The following is a 24,549-nucleotide window of genomic DNA, read 5'->3' on the forward strand; positions in this document are numbered from 1 at the left end:
TGAAGTTCATCATTATTCAGACTCGCTGTTCTACAGCTCAAAGCGTATCTGCATGGAGGCAACGATTTTTTGTCTAATTATGCACCTAAAATTGTCTTTGATTTCTTAGAAGCTATAACGATACAATACATAGTTTTAAATTGTTTAAAAAATATTTTGTTGATCCCAATTATATAGAGGAGATTTTCGAAGAGAAGTGTGTGAAAATCCAATTAACCTGCCTAAACCTCTTGTACCTTCCTTGCAGAAGTTTTCACATTATGTTTTAAATTAGCATTAGCTAGCAATTGTTATTTTAAATATGTTAAAAAAAATAGTTAGTGATAATCTTTCAGTAAAAGCTAACCCCAAACCAAGCTATAGCCCCTGGCTTGAATTTGTAGGCCATAACATTTTGTTTGAGATCCATCCATCCTACAATAGACGGCCTTCCCAGGATAGGATGCCATCTATTGTAGGCTGAACACAGAGAACCATTCACACTGACACTTAAGGCAAATTTATATTCTCCAATTAACTAAACCCCATGAATGCCTTTAAATGTTGCACTGAAGCCGGAGTACCCTGAGATAACCTGCGTAGACAAAGGGAAACTCCACAGAGGATTCAAACCCAGGACCTCCTTGCTGTGAGTCAACAGTGCTGACCAGTGTACCCCCCTCTTCCATCCAGATCCACTGAACACGAACAGCCAAGGGTAATTTAAGATGATTCTCATTATAAAACTGAAAAAACAAACAAAACAAAAAAAACATCTCGTCAACTTCCTGACAGGAAAAGATCTCATTTCATGTGAGCATCACTGCAATTTAACTCTGGCCCAAGATACATGACTACAACAGTGTTGACGTCAAAAATGTCTGGCCCCTCAGTCTGGAACTATTTTTACTCACAACAGAAACATTTAATTTTCACAACAACGTTGTCTCGGCAATGAATAAACAACTATGGATTAAACTACTGCAGTACTATTAGTTTGCTCTGTATGCTACTGCCTTCATTTTATATTTGCCCTTATAATCTTCCAGTGTCGAGTGGCCCTCTCGAATCACATGTATTAGATCATATTACTAGATTATAATTTGCAGATTCATTATTATAATTACTATTTTGTTTATTAAACTTATTACTGTGATGTGAGCTAGTTTTAAGTAATTATATGATGCTAGGTAGCTTTATCTTTATCATAATAGATTTGACTTTTATCCATAGAATAATTAAAGGTTTTAAATAAATGGTGTTGACTATGTAATAACAATGTAAAAAATTTTCGTGGCTAGGGTTGTGGTTATATACAAAATCTTTAAGCGGGCTGCTGCCACCCATGCCCACCTCTGTTTAAAACAACTTAATTCTTAAAAGAACATTTACCCATTAATCAGCATTCATGAACAGTGTTGAGGTTTTCTAAAAAACCAATACTGGATGAAACTGACTGAGTGGTTTCACATATACATCATCCAAACAAGCCTGCAGTGAATCATAAAAGGACGAGACTCGGAGTTGTGTCGTAACAATACCTATTTCCTTATTCTTAATTAGCAGAGCCATCCATGCGGCAGCTGCTGCCCAGATTTGCCTGTCACACCCTTATACTTTCCTGATAGTCATCTTTCAATTAGACGATCTTCGGTGGTGGCTTTGGACTGGTAGGACTGGCTGCTTGGTCCTCAGTGTGTGTGTGTGTGTGTGTGGGAGAGAGAGAGACTGGTGTGTAGTTTTTGTTATGACTTTGGACGGAGGGTATGACAAGGATTTCCCCGTGATTGTGACTCATCGATACACCCACCTATTCTTCTTGTTTCCAAAAGTTTTATTTTTAAACGCTGGGTGTCCTGTCACCAGTGGGTCTCTGTTTCTCCGGTAGAACAAGAATTACGATTCACGACACAGTTAAAAAAATAAATAAATAAATAAAAAACAGAAGAAGAATAAAGCTGCCAGTTGGGTGTCTTAGCTGTTACTTCATAAAAATGCTAATGTTTTGGATCTACTTTTAATTCACTAACAGCTGCCGCTCATCCCCCAAGAAAGCGCGCTCACGACAGCCGCGCCCCCGCACAAAAGGTTCCAACACATCATGATGTGAGCGCGGAGGACGAGAACTGTCAAGTCCACTCCCTCCAAAACACTCTCCACCCTGCCATATACTCCATATCATCTGCTAAAGAATTTCATTCCCGACCTCACCGTGGGATTAAACCAGACTGGCTAATTTAAAAAATATATTTAGCCCAATTTAAAATAGCCCAAAACCAAATAACGGCCGTCGTAAATGAAAGTTGAACCATTCATGAGGATACAACCACAGTAATAACTTTTAGCTATGTAAGCGTTCTATGTTTTATTCTAACATCTGAATAGTATATTAAAAACATAACACAAGGTAAGTTTACTCCACTCTGAGATGACTATTATATTCTTACTATATTCTTACATATTCGCTGTAACAGTTCAGGCCACACAATGTCAGACTGACCTCTAGCGGTACAAAGTCGTCATTACAACTGTGTCGCTCGCTGTTCTGGTGAAACGCCAGAGATTACGGTTAGTCCAGAGTCTCGCGGGATTACGAGATGACATTCAGGTAAACAGTAAGAAGAAACGTAAGGTGGCAGCATAGTCCTACGCCTCTGATGTAAGTGCACTATAACCACTGTACTGAATAGGTGGCACAGATAAGGTTACACTTTAGCACCCTGACTAAATTATGGCCAACTTTTCTTTCTTTCCAGATGTTTATAGTTTCGATTCGGGCAGTTTATGCTAATATGAAAGTCACACGAGCATGCTAAATCTTTTCTTATAGGACAAATATGGCACATAACCTGTATATAAAGGAGTTAAATAAACACTGCTGTCATTGAAAGCAATAATTAAGCAAACAGTAATATAAGATTTGAAGTGACCTACCTTGGAATAATGGTTCAAGCTAATTATGACTTTATGACTCTAATTACTCCCAGCCCCATTATATCCCATAGTGCAGTAAATAAACATGGCTACAGTTTGTAACGTCTGACCTTTCAGAGCTTTCAGAGCTCTGGTGTTGATTCTCAGTCTGTGATTATTTGCATCAAAAGGCCACTTAAATGAAGCTGATGCTCGTTTGTTTTTACATCACTTACACTGGTTTGTGAACCATTACTGTCATTAACAATTACTGGCATCAGGGTTCGTGTCATGTCTGCCTTATAGGGGTCCATAAGCCAAACAGAAGAAAACGACGACAATGAGCTGCTCATTAACTGCTGCATTCTCACTCACTTCACGAAACACGGAGAATGTGCATGAGTCAATGGACGTGTCTGTGTGTGCCTGGTTTGCAGAGAATAGCTGCGGTGGGATCCAAGACCACTAACAATTGGTCTTAGCAGCCAGAGTTTGCATGCTAATTGACAAATGACGTAACGTGTCAAAGACAAATCGGAGGCTTTTTGTTCAGGCTGACTGTGAGGTCATTAGTTGCAATTAACAAGCAGACTGACTCTGGCAAGATTAGCAACGAGCTTCTAATTATCCTGACTTAATGACCTGAGGGTTTAAAAGGTTCCGGTAAGGAATGGATGCAACATTAATATTTTTTAAGCTTGTCATTTTACACATTTTCTCTTTAGGTATTAGAAATGTGAACATCAGAACCAGGAGAAGAACCTGCATCATCAGTAGCATGCTAAGTTGCTGGTGAGGATTTCTGTTTGGCCCATTACTGATAGGTGAAACTGTAGCTTTACCAGATTCTTGCGCAATTTCAACCAGCTGTTTACAAAATGCACATCGAAAGACAACAAATGCTGACTCAGTAGAGACTCATATGTGTAAATGATTACTCCAGCATCCCATTCTTCCTCATTTTCTGTCGCAGTAGCGTTATTCTAAAATGTCACGTCTGACTTGACGTTTAACACTTTACCAACAGAAGCTGTAGAAACAGCTTCAAGGTGCAATAGGACAGGAAATATTAAAAGTTGTAGCATGAAATTCCATTTCCCCAACACTTAATCAAAGTAATCCACGGTAAAAACACATAATATCTGTGGGGGTTTCCCCCAAAATTGGGCTGTATTTTTATTTACCTACAGTGTACAGTGAAAGTGAAAGAGGGAAACAATTCTGTTTTTTACCAGAAAGAAGAAACATGAAGTGATTTTAAGTAGTGAGTAACTTCCAGGTATTTCAAAGGAACTCTATTTCCCTTTTTAACCTGTAAATATGCTTTATTTTTAGGGGTATGGCCATATTATGGAACAGCTTATACTTCCCTTCTTACATCAGGTGTACATCTACGTTTTAGGGGTACAGATGACATAATGGAGAAGCTTAACCTCCCCATTTTACATTGCATGCACAACTGACTTTTTTAGGCATGTGGGCCGAAGTATGGAGTGGTTTTAACCTCCCCATCGTATATTGTATGCTTACATTACTTTTAGGGTCACTTATAACACTTAACCTTGCCTTTTGAGGATAAGGCTATAGCAACACTTGTAGTATTGAAAGAGTGTTTGTTTCTCCACTAAAATACGTAAAAGTTACTCACTTACCAAAGGTGCATAGAGTAAAAAGGTTTTTTGAATCCTTTCTAAAAAATTGTATTGTTACCTCCTTATTCTAGTGTAATATCTGCTAAGTTTTTTTTAAAGGTATGATTATAACCTAAATTCAAATAAAAGACCTTGTAATTTAATGCTAAATCTGGAGGGCAATATTATAAAGTGCTATGCAATTTTTTTTTAACTATCAAAACACAAGTGATACAACACGTCCAAACATAAAACATCTTCATATCTATTGCATAGGATCTCTCTGTCCTGCGTTACCTGTTTGTCTAAAACACAAAACTAGCCCGGGCGGTTAGTGTGGGACATGATGACTGTATAAATGCAACACTACTATATGCACTGTTTTACTTGCAGGTGATCTCAGCATGGGTGAAAAAAGGACTGGCACTGCTATAATGAGAGGTAAGCAGTAGTACTGCTGGCTGTACTGTAACTGCAGGAATAATCATGCATTGTTTCTAAGTGATACAAAACAGCACATGAATATATCTGAGGTTCAGTTATGCTTATTTTCCTTGGCCACACCCCGAAAGAATCACTTAATTACCAAGAGATGCATTTGCAATGACGTCTTGCCCAAGGTCACTTTAGTAGTGCATTGTGTCATCACAAGGGGAGTCTCTATGGATAGAGAGAGTTTTTCTCCTTCACTAATTGAATAACTTAATTAATGAGCGGGTTTGACCAGATTTGACCTCCTCGAACTCTAAGCTTTATGAGGTTGTGTAAACACCAAGACAGAGGACATCTAATCACATAATTAAACCGCTGGGTCATATTTAAAGAAAACCTGCACTAATTATGCAATAACAAACAAGCTCGGCGAATAAATCATTTACAAAGCAGAAATCCTCAGAGGGAGCATATACTTGTTCATTTGCACGTAACCTAAATTCATTATTTATCCAGGAGAATGAATAAATCGTCCCCGCTAGCCTGTGATTGAACTTGAGCTGGTGAAAAATTCAGCCCGGCGCAGCTGTACTCCAGTGAGTCGGTATCTAATGAAAATAACAGAGCAGGAGAGAAGGGACGGGCTCGGTAATGATTGCATTTGGGTTAGGAGTGGAAAAAGAGAAAATAATGAGGATGAGGAAAGAGACTGAGGGGTAGAGTTTGGTGTTTTGTGTGGGTTGTTTTGGAAGTGATTGGAAGATCTCACTCATTTACTTTTAGTGCACATCTTGGCTCGGTGCCTGATTGTGTTTCATGAGTTGGTCTCACCTGAACGCAGTCCTGAGGCTGGAACCTGCGGTTCATAGAAACGCCTCTCATAAAAAGTCGATTTATTCTTAATCGATTCTCAAAACCTATTTTCATTGAGTGGTTAACACAATAAACATGTGTCTATACCTGTTGCTTTAAAAAAAAAGTTTCCATAATGTTTTATCAGCCACTTCTTCTTATTTAATTTTTTTTTTTGCTAAGTATAAAGCCATCAGAAGAAATGAAAAAGGGTGAGCGAGAGAGTAAGCGCAATAAGGAGAGGTCGGTAGAGAGACTAAGAGAATGGTGAATAAAAGATGAAAGCTGATTTCCTCCGTCTCAGTTCCACTTTAACAAGGTTTTCCCGGAGCGGAGTGAATAGGCGAGCACGTCTGCATATGTGTGGCCACAAAGATCTTGGATTTTTCTTCTCCTTCCTGAGAGAGAGAGAGAGAGGGAGAGAGGGAGGGAGGGAGGGAGACAGCGAGCACATGTAGAGAGGAGCCGGGACGAGAGACAGAACAGTAGAGAGTTGTCAGGCTGCGAGGAGGCAGCAGAGAGACGACTCACTCATTTTTTTGGAGTACGTTTTGCCTCCATCTCTGACGCGTGCGTGCACAGATAGCATCGCAGACACAAAGATGGTAAAGTTTGAGCGTGAGTGCTACTTCTTACCTTCCTGTGAAAAACTGTGAATCATTTTAAGGATCTGGACTTAAGCCTGACACACTTGGACATCACTGTGACTGGGACTTCACAGTTTACTTTGGCAGGCAGGTTAGCCCTTTCTCTGAGTTCTACACTGAGTTAGTGTGTCAGTTGCCAGAATTCAGTAGATTTGAAGCCGGACTTGGACTCCCCGTGTGCGATGAGGAGAAGGATGTACTTGCTGGTGGTGGCGGTCCTGCTAGCCCACCTCGGTGCCACCTTGACAGGAGCGTGGAGAGCATCTCAACCCAGACTGCAGTTCACACACCCTGGTAAGAAGCAGCACGTCCATTTCTGAGCATTTCTCTTTATGTTTCCGTTAGTGTTTCAAGTCTTGGTTCCCCACATGTACTTGCAGGTGGCTGGAATCATGTACCGCTTCACGTTTTTTCCCCCACTTTTCTTTCTTTGTTCTTCTATTAATGCCCACACACTGTTATGCAATTCATGTATAAATACACAAAGCCTTTCTGTTCATGTACCTGTCTCCCTCAGCCTTTTTCTTTCCTGTATTATCCTCCAACTCTCTAACCATCTGTATTTAATCAATCATCCTCCAGTAGTCAGGTTCAGAGTGTGACAGCCGTATCTTTAGCCCAACCTTGCTTCCTCCTTTCACTGTGAGGTCTGACACTTTAAGTGAAAAGTAGCGCTTTTGTCCTTTTGTCACTTTTGAATAATAACAGCATATTCTTGAAAGTTAAGAGTCTTTGTAAAACCACATGTCAGACGTGGCAAATGACATAAAAAACAAAAGTCCGGGAAAGAAAAGAGAAAACGAAAGAACCGATTTAAATGCAGCACTCATAAGAGTATTTCAGATAAGCTCTTATTGCACAAGAAAATAGTGTGCAAGTGTAACTGTAGAAGGCACGGCAGGCAAAGATGAACCAGCCAATCAAGTGGAATAGTGTGGAGGATGTTTGCTGCTGGCAGTTTGGGTAATTATTTTAGTGTTTGTCTCTGATTTCTCTTGGCTAAACTGGGACTTTGCCAGACAAAAAGTCATGCTGCTTCTTCTTCCCGTTGTATATTGGTTTCTACTCGGAGTAATGAACAGCTTTATGAGAAAACCTGTACATGCTGCTTCTTTGGCAAAAATACCTAATTACAGTGTTATCCTTATCAATCGAGAAGATTTTCTAAAGCATAACGAAAGCATGGAGAATTCATGTGCAAAGCCTACTTTATCGGCTCGAGATTAATTTCCTGTCAAGCTCAAATCTTTTGCCAGCCCCTTTGAAGCACTTCGTTAATGAAGTTTCAAACTCGAAAGACCTTCTCCATGACAGCACCTCAAACCTCCCGTCACCCCACCTCGCCCCCTCCTCCAGGATTTGGAAATGTGTCCTTGTCTGTTAGTTTCAGTTATGGCTAACAAAGAAATAATTATCTCATGGCAGAAATCCCAGATTCAGATCATCAGTGAATTAATTATTTCTTGGCCCCGGGCCGATCTGTCCGCTGTAGTGAGGTCCACGCAGTGGTGGAAGGACACACATAACAGAACCTCCTTATAAAAAAAGGGAAAGGACAGCTGTAGCCACTTGAAGTTTCAGCTGTTTGTTGGTGGAGAACTGCGTTGTGCTTCTGTGTGCGTTACACATTTTCTCCTCTTTCTCCATGCACTTGTATCACTGTGCAGCATGTCGCATGAACTATGCAGTTACAGGCTGATGCGTTGGTGAACCGGAGTTGATTTTGACTACTACAAGGTGGTGCTGTTCTGCATCAGCTGCTCCAGTTTTACTGTTTACTTTACCCTCGTGGATGCAGCAGTTGGGTGGGGTCTGCCTCGCTGAAGAAACAAGGGGACTCTAGGACGATGTGTGCGTAACAAACACTGTAGCTATAGATGCTCTTGTCACCACTGAATAGGGCAGGACTAAATACTTTGACCCGTTTTGGGGTCACAAACGTGACGGTCAAAAGTTTTGTGAAAGCAAAATCCTGTAATTAAAACAGGATTTGGATTTCAGCGTTTGCCCTCGCGGCTCTGGCGAATCCCTTTCAAATGAAAAGGATTTTTGAGGCCTTTAGTTACAGCGAGGTAAACACAACTCCCTTTAATCATGTTTACCGGAGCCACCGTTAATTACAACACCAGCTGATTACACATCCTTGCATAAGCCGAAAGATGCTGTAGAGTCCGTACTTTAAATCTGGAGTCGACCAATTGTGACCTAGAAAGTAAAGAGAGAGGGAGAAGGGGAATCCTTTTGGATTCTCCCAGGGGGGACTTTGGCTCTAATGGAATCTGGAGTAGCTTTGATTGAGTGATTGTGCTACTATAGGTGCCTGCATGTCCTTGAATATATATCGCTGCATATTCTTGGACAGGAATATGGAGTGTGTGAGTGTTGCCGTGTTGGTGCATGTGTTTAAAGGCTTCTGCATATGTACCTAAATAGAGCAGCTTCATTTCCAGGATCTCTGCCCATTTTACTTTTTGTTGTGTATTATGTTGAGACGAATCCTCGCATCTTTGAACAGCAGCGGTGTAGGTGTGCGTGTGCGTATGTATATATGTGTCTGTATGTGTGTTTCCTATCTACAGCGGTCAATATGCTCGTCTCTGGAAAGAGAACAAAAAGAAACGTATGATGTGTTTACTGTGGTGCCCACCATCATGCTGTTGTACACATTTGTTTTTGTTTGTGTGTGCGCGTGCACGCTCTTTCTGCCTCTCTGTGGGAGCTCTATACTGTGGTCATTTCCCTTCTCATCACCACAGAGGTTTTCCTCAGACACAGGGATGAGATTTTTTTTTGTCATGGGATTGCTGTAATTACTCGAAATATTTTTTGGCCGCTTAGAGACACTGTACATTTAGCTTTTCCTTTTCCTTTGGGATGCACAGCAGATGATTAACTAAAAGAGAAAAAACAGTACAGTGAAGTATTTCACCCTATCACTGGAGAAAATTGGCTACTACAAAGAGCTTTGAAGCAGAAACCAAAAGCATCCCTCAGACTTAAGTGAGTGGTACAGCAGCAGTAAATTGATGATGAAGTAATAGAAGGAAAATAGACAACTGAGGGAAAAGGTACAGGAGACAAAAACAAAACAAAAACAAAAAAAATGTATCCACTGGGTTGGTGCCTCAGTAGCAGCACTGCTGATGAGACAGTTCAGAATGTGAAAGGGCGTACAACATTGGGACCATGGGACAAAAGCAGTGACGTAGTAAAACAACAATGCTAACGCTCACTAGCCTTATTGACCCCTGGATCATTGAACTAGCATGCTTACTCTGCTGTCAGTCATGCCTGCTGTTCACAATCCCGAGTCTGTGTCTAGAATAATGACTGAATAAGTTGATGGGTTTTTTCTTAGATTTCAAGAAAAAAACTGTATTGGTTCATTCAGCAAATGCCCCAAAAAGTCACTGTAATAATTTTACAGCAGCAAGAAAAGATGTTAGTTATTATAAAGTTGGCCAAGGCAGTGTAGGAGGAGATTGTGGTGGATAGAGCATGTGAGATAATTATTTCCAACTGACAGCGAATGTTACTTTGTTCTTTTTTTTTAACTACAACCACAAGCCTTGTCTGAGCTACTTTAAAAAAACACCACATTCACCCCAGATGGGACTCGAACCCACAATCCCTGGCTTAGGAGGCCAGTGCCTTATCCATTAGGCCACTGGGGCTCTGGCTGGGTGTCAGGTTGTGTGGAGACAGGTTGTGTTATCAATTTTGCTATCAACCACAACAGATGTGACTTGAATTCTCGGTCACTCGGTTTGGAGGCATGTAGTATCCTGTAGTATCTCTGAAAACTGAAGTGATATATATATATATATGACAAAGGTCCTTTTACCTTTTACTGAGAAATATAACTGACCAAACAGCTTTGTGTGTGTCTCAGAATTAAAAAAAACAAACAAAACAGCTTTAAATACTTAAATACACGCTTGATTACCTCCTAACCCCCACCTATCTCTTAATGGCTAAATGATCCCAGTTATTCACTCGCCAATACACACACAGACACACTTATGTATAATGAGTCCATTATCCCGGCCATTCAGTCAGTGATAGTGCGCATTTCTTGAGGGAAAATGGCAGTTATAGATACGATCTCTGTCCCCCGCACACATGCAGACGTACACATTTGCTTAGGAATGTGTTAGGTGAAACCTGTTTGGTGGATTGCTGTATGAAGACCCTATAAAATGATTACTCTGGATGCAGCATGTGAGACTTCACGCACACAGTAACGCTGTATACCCGAACGCAGCTACACAAATGTGTATGTGTACAAAAACACAATCATTACAAGTTCCTAAAGAAGAAATCAGTCCTTTACAGCTGCATCAGCACCAACCACCCTTCCAACTCTGAAACTAAAGGAAGCATCACGATGATGTGGCGAGGATGAGAATATCATCCTCGCCACATCACCACAGCAAAACTTCATAAAAGCCTCAGAGGAGCTGTGGCTGGCTTATCTAAGTGAATTTGAACCTATTAACTCACACAGAGGCTGAGTCATGTTTTATTCATGTGGCATTCACTTCATCAATTGGTTTGCCATAGACATTTAATAGCAGTCAGTCTCTGTAGTGAATTGGAATGAAGTCAGAGTTTGCTTGGTGTGAATGGAGACACTGGCTTTGATGGCTCACCTCTAAACCGCTGATTCCTTGTGATGGGGCGTAATCCGGGCATTTTACTCATCCTGCAGTTTCTCTCTGGACAAATGCCCACATTGTAATGTGAACGCAATGAGTCGTTTTAAATTGCATGCTATTAAAATGCAAATTGCGTGGTTATTATACACAGTAGATTAGTTCATCAACGTCCAGATGCATGTTTGCTCATGCGCTTGTCCGCGGGACTCAATCTGGGTTTTCTAAGAGAGAAAATGTTGCTACAGAAAAAGCTATAGTTAAGATAAATCCTTAAATAGTTTCTTTTTTATCTCTGTGATATTTAAGGACGGTTAAAGCCCTGGCATTGCCCATCCACGAGCTGACTGGTTTTGATAACGCAGAAGGACATTTATTATGCAGCTGTGTTGTCTGTGAGACACACAAACCAGCAGCTGTCAGCATATGTGGCCACTGTTTGCCTTAAATGAGTAGAGAGAGATTGTAGAAAGAAAATGCAGGCTGTTCCAAAAAGATAGGACGGTTTATTGGTTTTAAACTAGATGTTCTCACCTCACAGATCAGCATGGATTTTATTTGGATTCCCAGATTTTAGTGCTATTCAGGCTCATTAGCTTAATCTGTAGCTTAATGGATTACCATTAAGTATAAATATATCTTAGCGTGTTTTCCAGCCGAGAGAAGCAGATAAACAGTTAGCACTCGACCTCGGCTTACTTTTATTTCACTGCTGTGTTGAGATTCCAGGTTAGGAACAGTAATCTGTTTTGTTCCTTGTTCGCTTGACTGGCGTGCACAAGTTCGTCCCCTCTCTCCAGCCTCACCTTTCTCTTTTCCGCGTGTCCCAATAAAGCACAAAAGCCTTCAGAGGGATATTAAAATCAAGAAATATTTCATTATTCATTTATTCTTTCAGATCTGTTTCTATCTAGGCCAGTGCTTTCCAGGCTCTGGGCTGAGGATGTTGCTGAGACTTGGATTTCACTGGGATGGGTATCTGGCACAGAATCCGGATAGTCTCTGTTATTAATTTTAATGGTACCAGGCCCCAATGGTGGCGCAGTCATTGCCTGTCACTGCTGAAGTCAAACGGCAGCTGTTTGCTCATCCCACGCTTCATAAAAGACTCAACTAAGACTGCCTTTTCTCTGGAAGAAGACCTTAATTTACTAGCTGCTTGCAGACTAATTTGAAAAGTATAGCTGCTACCGAGGTTGAAAAGACTTCACCCTCCTCTGCTGTTTAAAATGATTCCTCCAGAATATTTGGAAGACCTACACTAAACTTTAAGTACTTGCTAAGACTTAAAAAAAAAACCCTGATTAAGGGACTCTGAGGTGGAGGGTTTTCTCCTGTTTCTGGACTGAGACGGTGAATAGAGTCTAATTACACCCTTGCTTTGGCAACAGCAACCCATGACAACAGTGGACATGCTGTAAATTTACCCTCCGGAGGTTTCTGGTGTTAATATGTGAGCGCTATCTTTAGCCAGTCATTAAGTAAAAATCCACAAGCTTCATATTTCTTCATTTTCCCTCAAGTATTAATTTGCTCCAATCTGACCTGCTGTCAATAAGCTAGAGCTGAGTTTCCAACCATTCCTCTGTGGTTCTTTCTGTGTGTCAGCAAGTCTTTTCAAGCGGTGTGAGACTGAATTTTTACTCCCATTATTCAGGTGTTGTTTAGGGAGTTTAACTTTGTTCTACTGTCTACTGAAAGCCAGACAGGGGGAAACTCAGTAAAGACGCAAACAACAAAAGAAGCTCAATATTTTTTAATGAGCTGACGCTTCAGAGTCATGAATGGAGGGGGGAAAGTTTTATTGGGCTGTTTTCTGTGATTTTGGTCTTCATCTTTGTCCAGATGTATATTTCTCACAGCTTTCCTTCACGTTAGCAGTATTTTTGTGGTATTGTGGGATTTTAATCCACAAAACACACTTGAGGTCTTCATCAGCTGCAAGCCAGAAGCAGATGGGATCAATAGTGCTAAGATCTACTCTGACCGTTAGTTTACCTCATTAGGTGTAGTTTAGGCCAAGCTGGAGATGGAGGATATGAGTGTAAATGTAGAGGATACAGAGGTATATTAACAGGAAGTGGCTGGAAATGTATATTTGTGTTTAAACTAAAGTTTTCTCTCTTAAAATCCATCTGTAATCGAGACTATAGTCTATGATTATGTCTGGATTTTACTTTCTGTTCTATGCCCATTTTCATTAACAGTCATTTTTAATTATTTTTCACCTTTTGAACGAAAGCATAGGACATCTACAATCAGTCGACCACGCTTCCTCAGTCAGTTGTTCTTAGACTGACTGTGAAGGACTTCTAAGGTCGAGGCTCACTGAGAGTATTTTAAAAATGTTTGTGACTACAGCTGATCTTTAACCTCTCATGTTACCGATCTGACGTTCCCATGTCTCTGCAAAAGAAGCAGAAACCACAAGAATAAGATTCTCTCTGTTTTAGCAGCAGTGGAAAGATCAGACATGCGCCACAAAAGGTTGGAAGTCAGACTTCCTTTTCCTGTTAAGAAGCAAGAGGATGCAGAGTAACAGATAATGCGTTTGATCATCTGGGCTGGCTTTAGAGTAGAGAGTCTTCACAAGTCGCTGTAGACATCACGGCTGTGCATAACCGTCAGGGGACAACTACTTGTCTTCATGGCTGCCCTTTTAAAAAAAATATCCACGAAGCACGCTACGCATCTAGTAGCCATTTTTCACATTAACAGGTCAGTGTGGATGACGATTGTGCTGTAGAGCAAGCTCATCAGCAGTGATGTATGGCTCACAGTCTATGAAACAACACAGTGGTGATTTTATTTAAGACTCTGTCACCAGTCCAGGCCACTAAGGGCAATTGTTTCCTCTTTGGATGAGCCCACTGCAGAGTCATGAACTTGAAGACTCAGAGTCAGCAGAATCACAGACAGATGTCACACTGACTCAACTGAATCTGAAGGAGGGAAAAAAAATTATCACATGCCTTTTGGATTTTTGTCCATTTGCTCCAAATAGCTTATAATCTATACGTTTTCAATATTAATGGATTACAAAACTGTTCTTTTTTACGAAACAGGAGCTAAGCATTAACTTCAGCAGTCCTAAATGTCTTTTAAGGTTCTTTGTGTTTCAGATTGTGAAGCTCAGGGTGGGAAAATAGACAAACTTCAGCTGTCCAATGCAAAACATTTGTTTTTGTCGCCATTAGCAAATGAGTTAACCCAGAACATTGGTCTGCACTGGGCAGCTCCCCACACTAGGCTGCGTATAACTGTGAGAATATGAAGCGAAAGACGAAAACAATGAGTTCTCAGTGATCCTTCATTTACATTAATTAGAATTGAAAAAAACTAATTAGAGTAAAAGTAAACAGCGGATGGACTCCAGTGTGTGCGTGTAGCGGCACAGCGACCTAAACGAACAGTCTGGTGATGATGATGATGAATAATCGTTCCCTCTAGGGTCAAAGGTCAAGCTGTCCACGTGGGTCTGGTCTCTTGGTGACACAGTCCAGATATAGTGTGTGTCTGTGTGTTTGGCTATGATTCCGCTCTGGTATGTATGCGTGTATGTGTGTGGGCACATATGTTTCGATGTGAGAGAAGAGTTGAGCCTGTGCGGAACAGTAAGAAAAATTAAAAAGGGAGTATTTTCCCCTCAAAGGACAGGATACTCTTATTAAAAAAAAGATTTAAAAAAAGACAAAGGTGTGATTATTGAATGTCAGACGAGTCTATGTGCAGTCTGGTTGAACAGTGCTCGGCATTCCAGATTCATGTTGTGTACTGCGTGTTATTTTGCAGACGAATAATTCGGCATCTGGGACGCCTCATGTCGGACATCAGAGTTTCATTCATCATTATTGCTCATTGTGGATTCTGACACTCAGCGGGAGCTTAAGGCGGCGCGATCACCCTCTGTAACACAGTCGGGCTTTGTGAGAGATGTAAAGTAGCAAGAACTTGGCATGAAAGGGAGAAAAAACAAGGAGACAATTAGACTTTATTGCGAGCTAGAAAAGATTTTGTGTGCGCACATACTGCTCGTGCGTGTCCCCACATCGAGTGCCCATCTGTGTGCCTATGGGCTTTGTTCCCAGGCTTCTGCAGGCCTCCCACTGTAATTGCACCAGTAATTGGTGAAGTGATAACCCCATTTCCACAGGAAATGTGCCCCGGTTTCCTCGCCCCCACCAAGACTACCCTCTCCCCGATGGCGCAGCTAACAAAGTCCTCCCCCTGGGAACGCCGCACCAGACAGCTAAAGTTCCCCAGGGCTCAGCGGGTAGACGAACAGACAGACAAAAGCAGTCGCACAAAACTACACACACACACTGAATGCAGCTTATAAATGGACAATGGTTTAGGCCATGAGCTAATAATTGGATAGATTAATGATAAGTGTCGCTAGTGTGTGCATGCAGCTATAAGTGGAGTGTCTGGATGTGGAAGAGATTGCAATAAGACACCAAGGAAAATAACAAAGCTGGACTCCCGGGAGTGAGATAACGATTGAAATAGCAACTTGATTCTTTCATCATCTTTTTCTTTCAATTTTCTCTTGTATGCCACTCACTTTTCAAACGTGTCAGTACCAACTTTTGAAAGAGTTACAGACCTCTTCTGTTCTTCTTGAAATAGCTTGCAAGTTCCTCACCCAGCAGGGAAAATTTCCGTTCTTGAAACCTCCTGCTCGCTAATGACATCAGCTCACCTGTCCAGCGGTGCGCATAGTCACGTACTCATGATGTGTTCCTCTGATGCTGGCATGGAAAAGCTGTGCTGGCATTCGCTGTACTGTGTGTCAAATTGATGCTTCTCAGTGTCATCCCTGCACCTTGGCTGCCAGCCTCACCTTGACAGTCCACCTGAGCTCAGAGCCATCCATCCATAAGTCACACCCATAAGAGGAAATCTCAAACATCAAACAAAATTAGTCATAAAGTTAGAACTGCAGAGAATATGTAAAAAAAAAAAAAAAAGAAAGAAAAAAATGGAAGTACAAAACATGATGTCACCCATCGGTTTGTGGGCCAGGCCCTTCTGAAGACTTGGTTTTAGCACTGCATCTTAGTCTCTTTGGAGGCAGCAGTGACCCATATTTAGATCAGAGAGCTAAGTTATCATCTGGCACCAGCAAATTTGGTTAGCAAGCTGCATCCATAAATAGCAGGAGTGTTACACACATAAGCGGTAATTAGTGTTAAGAGACTTTTGTACTTTCTAACACTCACACTCTGATGAATGAATTAGGAGCAACTCAAGGTTCAGTATCTTGCCCAAGGTTATTTGGCATGGAGACTGAAGCATCCAAGGATCAAACCACCAAACTTCAGAAGAAGCCATAAAATAGTTCAGAGGCGCACTTCACTGACTCACATTAGTGGAGGTGAGGCCTAGCAGACAGGAAATCCACCTGGAGTCAAAATGAGCTCTTAAAGTTGTCATGAATTGAAATATTGTCTATAGTATAGAGTATAGATGTTGTTGTTGTTTTTCTGTACCAGGCTGTAAATTCCAGCAATTTATTTCAGTTCTGAAGTTTGGCATTACAATGTGTGGGCATATGGGGAATTAGTTCAAGTTTGTTTTATTTATATAGCACATTTAATTACAACAGCAATGTTGACCAAAGTGCTGTACAGAAGTACAAAATAATTAGTACCAAATAACTCTCATACTGTAGAATACAAATGTCTTTTGTATTCCCTGGCATACAAATGACTTCCTTTTGGAGCCAGCCTTAAGTGACCATTTGAGGAACTGCATTTTCTTTTTTATCCATGTTTCACTTCTGTTCTTCCTCCTGCTTCTGATGTGACTGTTGGGGTGGAACGCCAAAGTGGATGGATAAACACACACAGAAATCTCTATGGGCCACTTATCTGTTCAGTTTTGAAGTTATGCCTTTTTTTCTTCTCATGTAACAAGCAGCGCTTCTGACCATCTACTAAATTTGTTATGAAAGGTACTTCCAGAAGACAGATGCCAAGACAAATACTCTCTGCACAAGGAAATTAGCTCCAAACAGAGCTCCTGACAGGCTGTAACTAGTACCAGTAACCATCCTCTGTAAGAGGAGGTGTCATGAAAACTTAAGTTTTACGCTTATCTGTTTCTTCAGTGATTTTTCATTCTTTGCTGTAAGCTGCACACGTACACAGCAGGTTACCTGTGCTGCAGAGTGCAGACCAGTCACTGCACTGTGTCTGAATCAATCCCTATAGTGTAGTCCTGACATCTATAGCCGAGTTATTTATAGAAAGTAAATTAGAACTCATTTCGAAGTCTCTATTTAGTGTCATATGAATGTCGTCTGTGAATTATGTAGCAAATGACATAATGCATACAGAGCCTATGATTAGCATAGTTTGCTGCGTCAGGGCTTGTAAAACAGAGAGATGACAAACACACTGAACATTAAACAAACACCATCGAGCTAAATTGGACTTGAAACCAGCTTGATCAGCAAAAAAATCATGTTCGTTTGATCATAATATGCAATGTTTTGTGTGCGCATATGATGTGCGCGTGCATGCGAGTCAGATATGTGCAATGCAGGAATGTTCTTAGCCGGATCACACGCCGCACATTTGCTCTAATCATATCAAGGTCCATCAGAGCTCCCATGACCAGCAGCCTTTAATCTAATGTTCACCATGGACAAAAATATCCAGCCACTCACACATAGAAACACACACACAGACCCTCAAAATGAATAGTATGTAAATAATAACACTTACAGAAGGCGAATAAGGACAGGCAGATTGTTGCACTAATATAAAAGAACCATTCATGCAGAGACAAAATCTGTGTGTGTGTCTGTGTATGTGCGTCTGGACTGACCTGTAGGCTTATGTCTTAGCGTGTCTGTTCTTTTACATCTTAACCTTTTCCGTCTTTGATTCCGAGTGACAGGAGTCAGAGGCCAATTGGCTTCGATCAGAGGTCACGACCCTCATTGACCTCCCTGTCAGTTTGATGCTGATAAGAGTGGTTGAACTCTGCAAGAGCTTGCACTGGCAAGTGTGCATTTGTGTGTGTTTGAGTGTGTGGCAAAAGAGCAGATTGTAGTGCTTTGATGGATCAGAAGTAGTTGGTTCCGTTTTAATATATTAGAGTTACACTTTTAATTTTCTCTGCTTTGTCTTGTCTCTTTAAGAGTCACGTCACTTCAGTGGGACAGCTTTTGATAACACTATACAGGTGTATGCAGGGTTGAGGAAGTAATGCAGTTTTTAGCACATCTGTCCCGCTATAGTGCCATAACTACTACAATCCATCAGATTTCTGTGATCAATGGTTTGCTTGGTAGACTGGTGAGAATAGTACAACATGGTCGAAGAGTAAGTAAGTCTTTTATTATGAAAGGTCACTACAAAGAAAGGTTAAAGAGAGGGAGAAAACAGTAATTACCTTCACTCTCTACTTTACGCCCTGCTATCCACATCTGATGTATTTCTCACCTTGCTCGTCTTTGTGTGCCACATGACAACTCCCTATCTTGGTATCAGATGGTTTTTCCGAGCTTTCAGTTTGATTTGAAGGGAGCAGAGAATCCGTTTAACAACAACAACAACAAAAGAAGAAAGAAATCAATTGTAATTCCGAGTTTCTGAAAAGACAGCTGTCTCAAAAAAGCGTATTCCATCTGGGTCGATAAACTCTTCACAAACTGCCACGGACAAAACTTTGGTCTTTCTCTTGCGCTCTGACTGCGACTTTTCAGATGCCTCCATTCTGGAGCTTTATGGGGGTGTGAGGTGAAATTGGTTGACTTTCCATCACCGCGCTTTGCTGATAATGGCCAGAGATTCTGGTGATGGTGGGTGTCTGTGTGTAAACATCCTGCTGAATGTTGTCAGGGGCAGACAAACAGGCAGACAGGGTCACAGATGATGCTTGCTGCATTGTGAAATATCTGTAGATGCATGTGGTCAGTGGTATGCATGAAAGCTTGTCTGTGTTTGTTTGCCCTCCCATTACCTAAATGGCTTGATGTCTTGGAACAACACTCCATCATTCCAGACTTCGCTGTGTGTTTTAGCCAAAGTGTTGATGAGAGGTGTGGACCAGATTATTCATCTGTGTGTGTGTGTGTGTATAAGAGACCTGGGAGGTAGGGGGGTGTAGAGTCCAAGAGACACCCCTCAACACAACACAGACCCAACCCCCCCAGCTTTGAAATTATGTCGGCATGGTTGCCGTTACCAAGGCAACTGTCCCATGAGTAAGGGTGGGGTGGGTGCAGCTGGTGCTTCATGACTGAGTCAAGGGTGTGCATGTGTGTGTGCATGTGTGTGTGTGTGTATGTGTGTGTGTGTGTGTATGTGTGTATGGTGGAGAAAGAATGTGTTTTTTTTCTCCATATTGAATAAGAGCCATTCATCGTGGTGAGGTCAAGATGGTCGATGTCTGAATGGTGCAAAGTTTTCCTGGGTGTGTGTTTGTATGCGTGTGTGTATGTGGGTGGGTGGATGTGCAGGGTAAAGACAGAGTTGTAACCAAACTGAGAGAATGGGTTAGTATGTGTTTGTGTGGATGCAAAGATCTAAATTTGTTTCAGCATTAAACATGTGCTGCTGACTCACCCACTGCACCCACTTTCCATTTTTTCACACACACAATCATATAAATATGTGTGTGTGTGTTCTGGTACATCCACTCTCAGTTCCCATCTTGGAGTGTCATCCTCCTTGTTATAATGCTGATTTAATGAACTCCAAGCTATGAGCTGTACTTTTCAGCCTGTCTTAACCAATAGGATCTTGTGACGCTGAATGGTGCCGGTATTCTTTACTGCAGAGGTGGTTTCATATTCAATTAGGCTGAGTTTTTTTTACCCCCCCTTCATATTGAATTAAGCAAGGTCATGATGCTCTTGTGGCGCACACGCTGTAATTCAAATGAAGTGCTGGATGCTTGAATAGGCCGAGCAAGGCATGAAATCCACCAGGCTTTGATTGCCTTGAAGAAGAAACACCATTCTGTTAAATATAAGCTGTGAAGTTGAGTACGCATGCTTCAAATTCAATATTCAACATAAATAGACCACTTTTAAAAAACAGTGAATGTCTTCTTATCATTATTATTTTGAAATTTGGTAGGGTTGGAGACACAAATCCCTTCGGGGTTGCATCAGGAAGTGCATCCGGCGTGAAAAATCTGCCAAATCAAACATGCAGCGCTACCCGCTGTGGCGACCCCTCGTGAATAAGGAAGCAGCCCAAAGTAGCTCTTTTAGGAATGTGTAAAGAAAAGAGACTATAAGCTGAAAATTAACGAGTGCCAATCCCAGAAAGTTGATGATTAACTGGCTTATTGAGCATGCATCAAGAAATGAGTGCCATCACGAATAGCACATTTAAATGTAAACACAGCCCCACTTGAAAGTGCCGCAAAGCTTCTCCAAGATGTGCATCTTTCCATTCTGGTGTTTTGATGAATGTTGCACGCTACTACTACTACTCAGTTCTAATGTCATTATCATTGTCAGTTGTGATAGAAGACAAATAGCAGTAGAAGAATTCAAGTCAATCAAAGCTGATGGCAGTGCACTACTCACCATTCATTTGCTGATTAAGGGGAAAACACTTCACTGTTTGCCCAGTGAATAAAAACAGAATGGCAGTGATGAATGGAGTGGTATAAAAAATAGGGGCATGTTTTCATTAGCACTGATTACAACAGATTTTCTTCTCTTTCTTTCTTTCTTTCTTTCTTTTTTTTTTTGCATAATTTGCACGAATCATTTCAATGTTTCACAGAACCTTCAGCTTTCAGGCCCTTCCACTGTGGAACCAGCTCCCAGTTTGGGTTCAGGAGACAGACACCCACTCTACTTTAAAATTATTCTTAAAACGTTCCTTTTTGATAAAGCATAGAGTAAGGATTGGATCAGGTGACCCTGAAATCCTCTGTTAGTTACGCTGTAACTGGGCTGGGCTGCTGATGGCTTCCCATGATGCACTTGGTGTTTTGTCTCCCTGAGCCTGGTTCTGCCGGAGGTTTCTTCCAGTTAAAAGTTTTTCCTTCTCGCACTTGCCAAGGGCTTGCTCATAGGGGTTTGTTTGATTTTAGTCAATTTTAGTTATGAAAACTATGAAGCACCATGAGGAGACTGTTGTTGTGAATTGGAACTTTATAGATAAAACTGAATTGAATTGAATTGAAATCTGTTGTTAAGATGGAGGTGGTGGGTTAGGTGGGAGTCAGCTATAACTATAACCTTGGTCAAGGCTTTGTAAGGACTTTCATCTGCATCTTTTGTCAGCAGCAACTACGTCAAACACTTTGAGCACACCAAAGTAAAAGTCCCGATTGTGTTGCACTCTTTGTGTTTCTGATGCTCCTTCTGGGATTAATGAAGCTCAGATCAGTGTGAAGCAAAACAATTTACCTCTCTGACCGTTTGCTGAATATTTACAAAGTACCCGGGGAGATTTCACACTGAGCTCAAGTATAAGTTTCTGCTATCTACCTTTAGTGTGCAAGGCCATTCCTCTCCTACTGCAGCTCGCTCTCTGCTTCGCATTATCTTCCCATTTCCATTGAGTCATGTCTTCTTCTCTTTTTCTACCCTAATTTCCTTTCTGCTCATCCATCTCTTGTGTTTTTTTGCCTGACTGTCAGCATGTTGTGCTTCCTCTCATTTCTGTCTTCAGCATTTTTCTTGCATTCCTTCTGTCACCTTCTCCGTCTCCTTCCATTTTTCCTCATCACCTGTTCTTTGCCTTTTTCTCTTGTCTGTATTTTTCATCCTTCTTGCCATTGTTTTCCTCTTTTCTCCCACAGTCACTGTCTTCCCTGCTCTTTCCCCCACCTGTCATCCATCCAATCACCATTTTTCATCTTGTCATCGTAGCAGTGTTGCCGTTTCCCATCTTGCCTTTTTGCCGTTCTCCCCTTCTATCTACTTATTTATCCATCATTTTTCACTTTTTTATTGCATAGTTTTCTGTCACGCTTACGGCTACTCTCTTCCCCCACCCAGTCCTGCTTTCTCCCCTGATTCCACGTCTTCCTCAATCCTTCCATACGTCCATCATTTGCCCCGCCACATCATTGCAGTATTATTTTTACAGGCACACTTTTTCAACTGCTCTCATCAACCGTCCTCGTCATCATTACCCATCAGTATTTGTTAATTTCTCAGACCAGGATTTCTGTTCCTGCCCTTTTGCCTCATACCGCCCCCTCCTTTTCTCAACTGTCTGTCATCGTGTTGTGTTTTGACATTTTTCTCATTTTCATCTCCGAACTGTCTCCACCCATCAGACCGTTTTCATCTTGCTGTCACTTTGCCGTGTCATTTTTCTCATCTTCCCTCCTCGCTGTCGCTCTTCTCCCGTCTCCCCTCCCTCTTCCTTTCTTCTGACTTCATTCACCTTTGCTGTTTTACCCTCTCACTTTTATTTCAGGGTTTCACTGCACTTTGAACGTCACAAGTCTCAGGTGGTAACACAGTGAACACAACATTACAACAAATACCTTTTTATGCAAAAACATTTTATTTCTTTGTCCAACAGCCAGATGCACTTATAGAAAATATATTTGGAAAGAACACCTCAAGGCCGTCTGTTTTTTAGTAATTTGTACAACAAATATATTAACAACTGGAGTATTCTGGAGGGTTCTCATGTGCGACTCTTTGGATTCAAAGGCTAGCATTTTCTGCTTACTTCTTGTGTGGCGTTTTGCATAACACTGATGTCAGAATTCCTTCAGCTGCAAGTAGGTTTTTCAATTTGATTTTAAATCCTCCCACAAAATGTCAGTATGATCCAAATCTGGGCTTTGAAGAGGCCATTCCATACACCATTAGGGTCGATCGGCTTCTGCTCCTATTCTGTTGAAAAGCCTGATTTTGATTGAGTTTAAACGTTTGGACAGATGACCTCACATTATTCTATCCTGTTATCACAGCTGAATTAATGACTGCAAGCTGCCAAGTCCCGGTGGCGGTGAAGCATCCCAAAAATATTTCCCCTCTAACACACTTTACAATTTGTGTGTGATGCTTGTTTAAAAAACGTCTCCTGATTCTGTGGCCTGATAATTTTGGATTCATCTATTCAGACCAAAATCTTCCAGTAGGGAAGTAGCTTGGACTTTTTCCTGGCACGATAGCAGTGAAGGTCAAATGTGTGCAATCCTTTGCTGATCAGCTCCGTTAATAGTCGCCGTTTCAAAAAGGGAACAAATATTTGCTTGCTTGAATATGTCAAGAAAGTCGACAGTTGACTGTACACGCCAACTGGGAACAAAAGTCACACGGGCTAACAGCAGGACACTTCTTAATTGGACACAGTTGTGGGAACCTGTCATTCCGCCGTGTTAGCCATTTTGATGAATTTGGACATGGCCCAAATAGATCTGATTCGAGTTTCTGTAAAATTACTTGAGCGTGATGGACTTGCACACTCTTTGTTGCCTGTTAGCAGTTAAAAACACATCAAGAAATGGTTGAACAGGAACTTCAGACTGCACATGTTTGCTTCTGAAGACTTTTCCAAAGCCTGCTTAACAGCAGTGAGAAAACCCACATCTATGGGAGCTGCAATGTTCAGTATAAGTAGCAGCTGTATTGCATGAATGTTAGCATTTAAGGCACCTTAACTGAGCCGCCCACTTACAGTCAGCCCTACAGAATGCTTCCTCTATGCAACACTGGGGCTCTCATTCTTAAGGAATTTCACCTTCTGTGCTTAACAGTTTGCTATCTGTTTTATTGCAAATGATTTGATTTATGCTGGTTTTAGGGTATTATACAGTTAATAGGTGTTTCCAAGTGTTTCTGTCAGTACTGGCATTGTGAACCCCAGTGGGTAGGTATAGGCTGGGCCAAATAGCATAGACATCACCCAGCCACATTGTTTGGCCCCTTCTGGGAAATGCACAGGCATTTCCAGATCAGGCTAAATATGTAATTTCCCTGGTTTGTGTACCAAAGGTTGATCTGAAAGCTGCTCAGAATACCTGTAGAGGACTCTTCCAGTTCAAAATCTAGCCTAAATGCAAAGTTTTCTTTGAAGCTGCACTTAAGAGCTGCTTAATGAAAGTGAAGTTGTTTGAATTACAGTGCAAACTGAGACTTTTGTTCAACTATTTGCATTTCTGCTGCTCGTCAATCTGAACAAAGAGGAAATAAACTTAAACGAAAACTTTTCAGCAGCTCACTGTGGCTAGTTAATATCACCAGATTTAAACACTCTTTTTGTTACCTGAACAAACAAGTGTTAACTTCAGCTGTGACAAATACCTTTGGCCCCAGTTTGCTGCTTATCACTTCTTTGTCTTTGAATGTTATGCAGTGTCCTTTATGCAGTATGACAGTTTCGGGGATTTTCGCCTTCTGTCACTTGCTTTTTCTGTCCTCCTTCTCATTTTCGAGCTCTACAAAACAGCATTTGCTTGCTTGCTCAAACTTGAGATTGGCACAAATTGGCAAAA

At 41.2% G+C, this 24,549-nt stretch overlaps 1 protein-coding gene and 1 non-coding gene across 3 annotated transcripts in view; one reads left to right on the forward strand and one right to left on the reverse strand.

The window, feature by feature from the left end:
* Positions 1-6,256: 6,256 nt before the first annotated feature.
* Positions 6,257-24,549, forward strand: part of sema3h (sema domain, immunoglobulin domain (Ig), short basic domain, secreted, (semaphorin) 3H) — a 52,209-nt gene continuing 33,916 nt past the window's right edge. Inside the window, exon 1 of one of the 2 annotated variants that reach the window (XM_085147261.1) lies at positions 6,257-6,748. In XM_085147261.1, coding sequence (XP_085003387.1) covers positions 6,637-6,748 — 112 coding nt within the window. In that variant the 5' untranslated portion in view covers positions 6,257-6,636. The remainder of the gene's footprint in view (positions 6,749-24,549) is intronic. The other variant, XM_085147262.1, reaches the window with a different exon arrangement.
* trnar-ccu (transfer RNA arginine (anticodon CCU)) lies at positions 10,056-10,128 on the reverse strand. Its single transcript has one exon. It is a non-coding gene; the product is annotated as a tRNA-Arg (tRNA).

The sequence above is a fragment of the Neolamprologus multifasciatus genome, chromosome 20 (genome assembly GCF_963576455.1).
Source record: "Neolamprologus multifasciatus chromosome 20, fNeoMul1.2, whole genome shotgun sequence".
Classification (NCBI taxonomy): Eukaryota; Metazoa; Chordata; class Actinopteri; order Cichliformes; family Cichlidae; genus Neolamprologus; species Neolamprologus multifasciatus.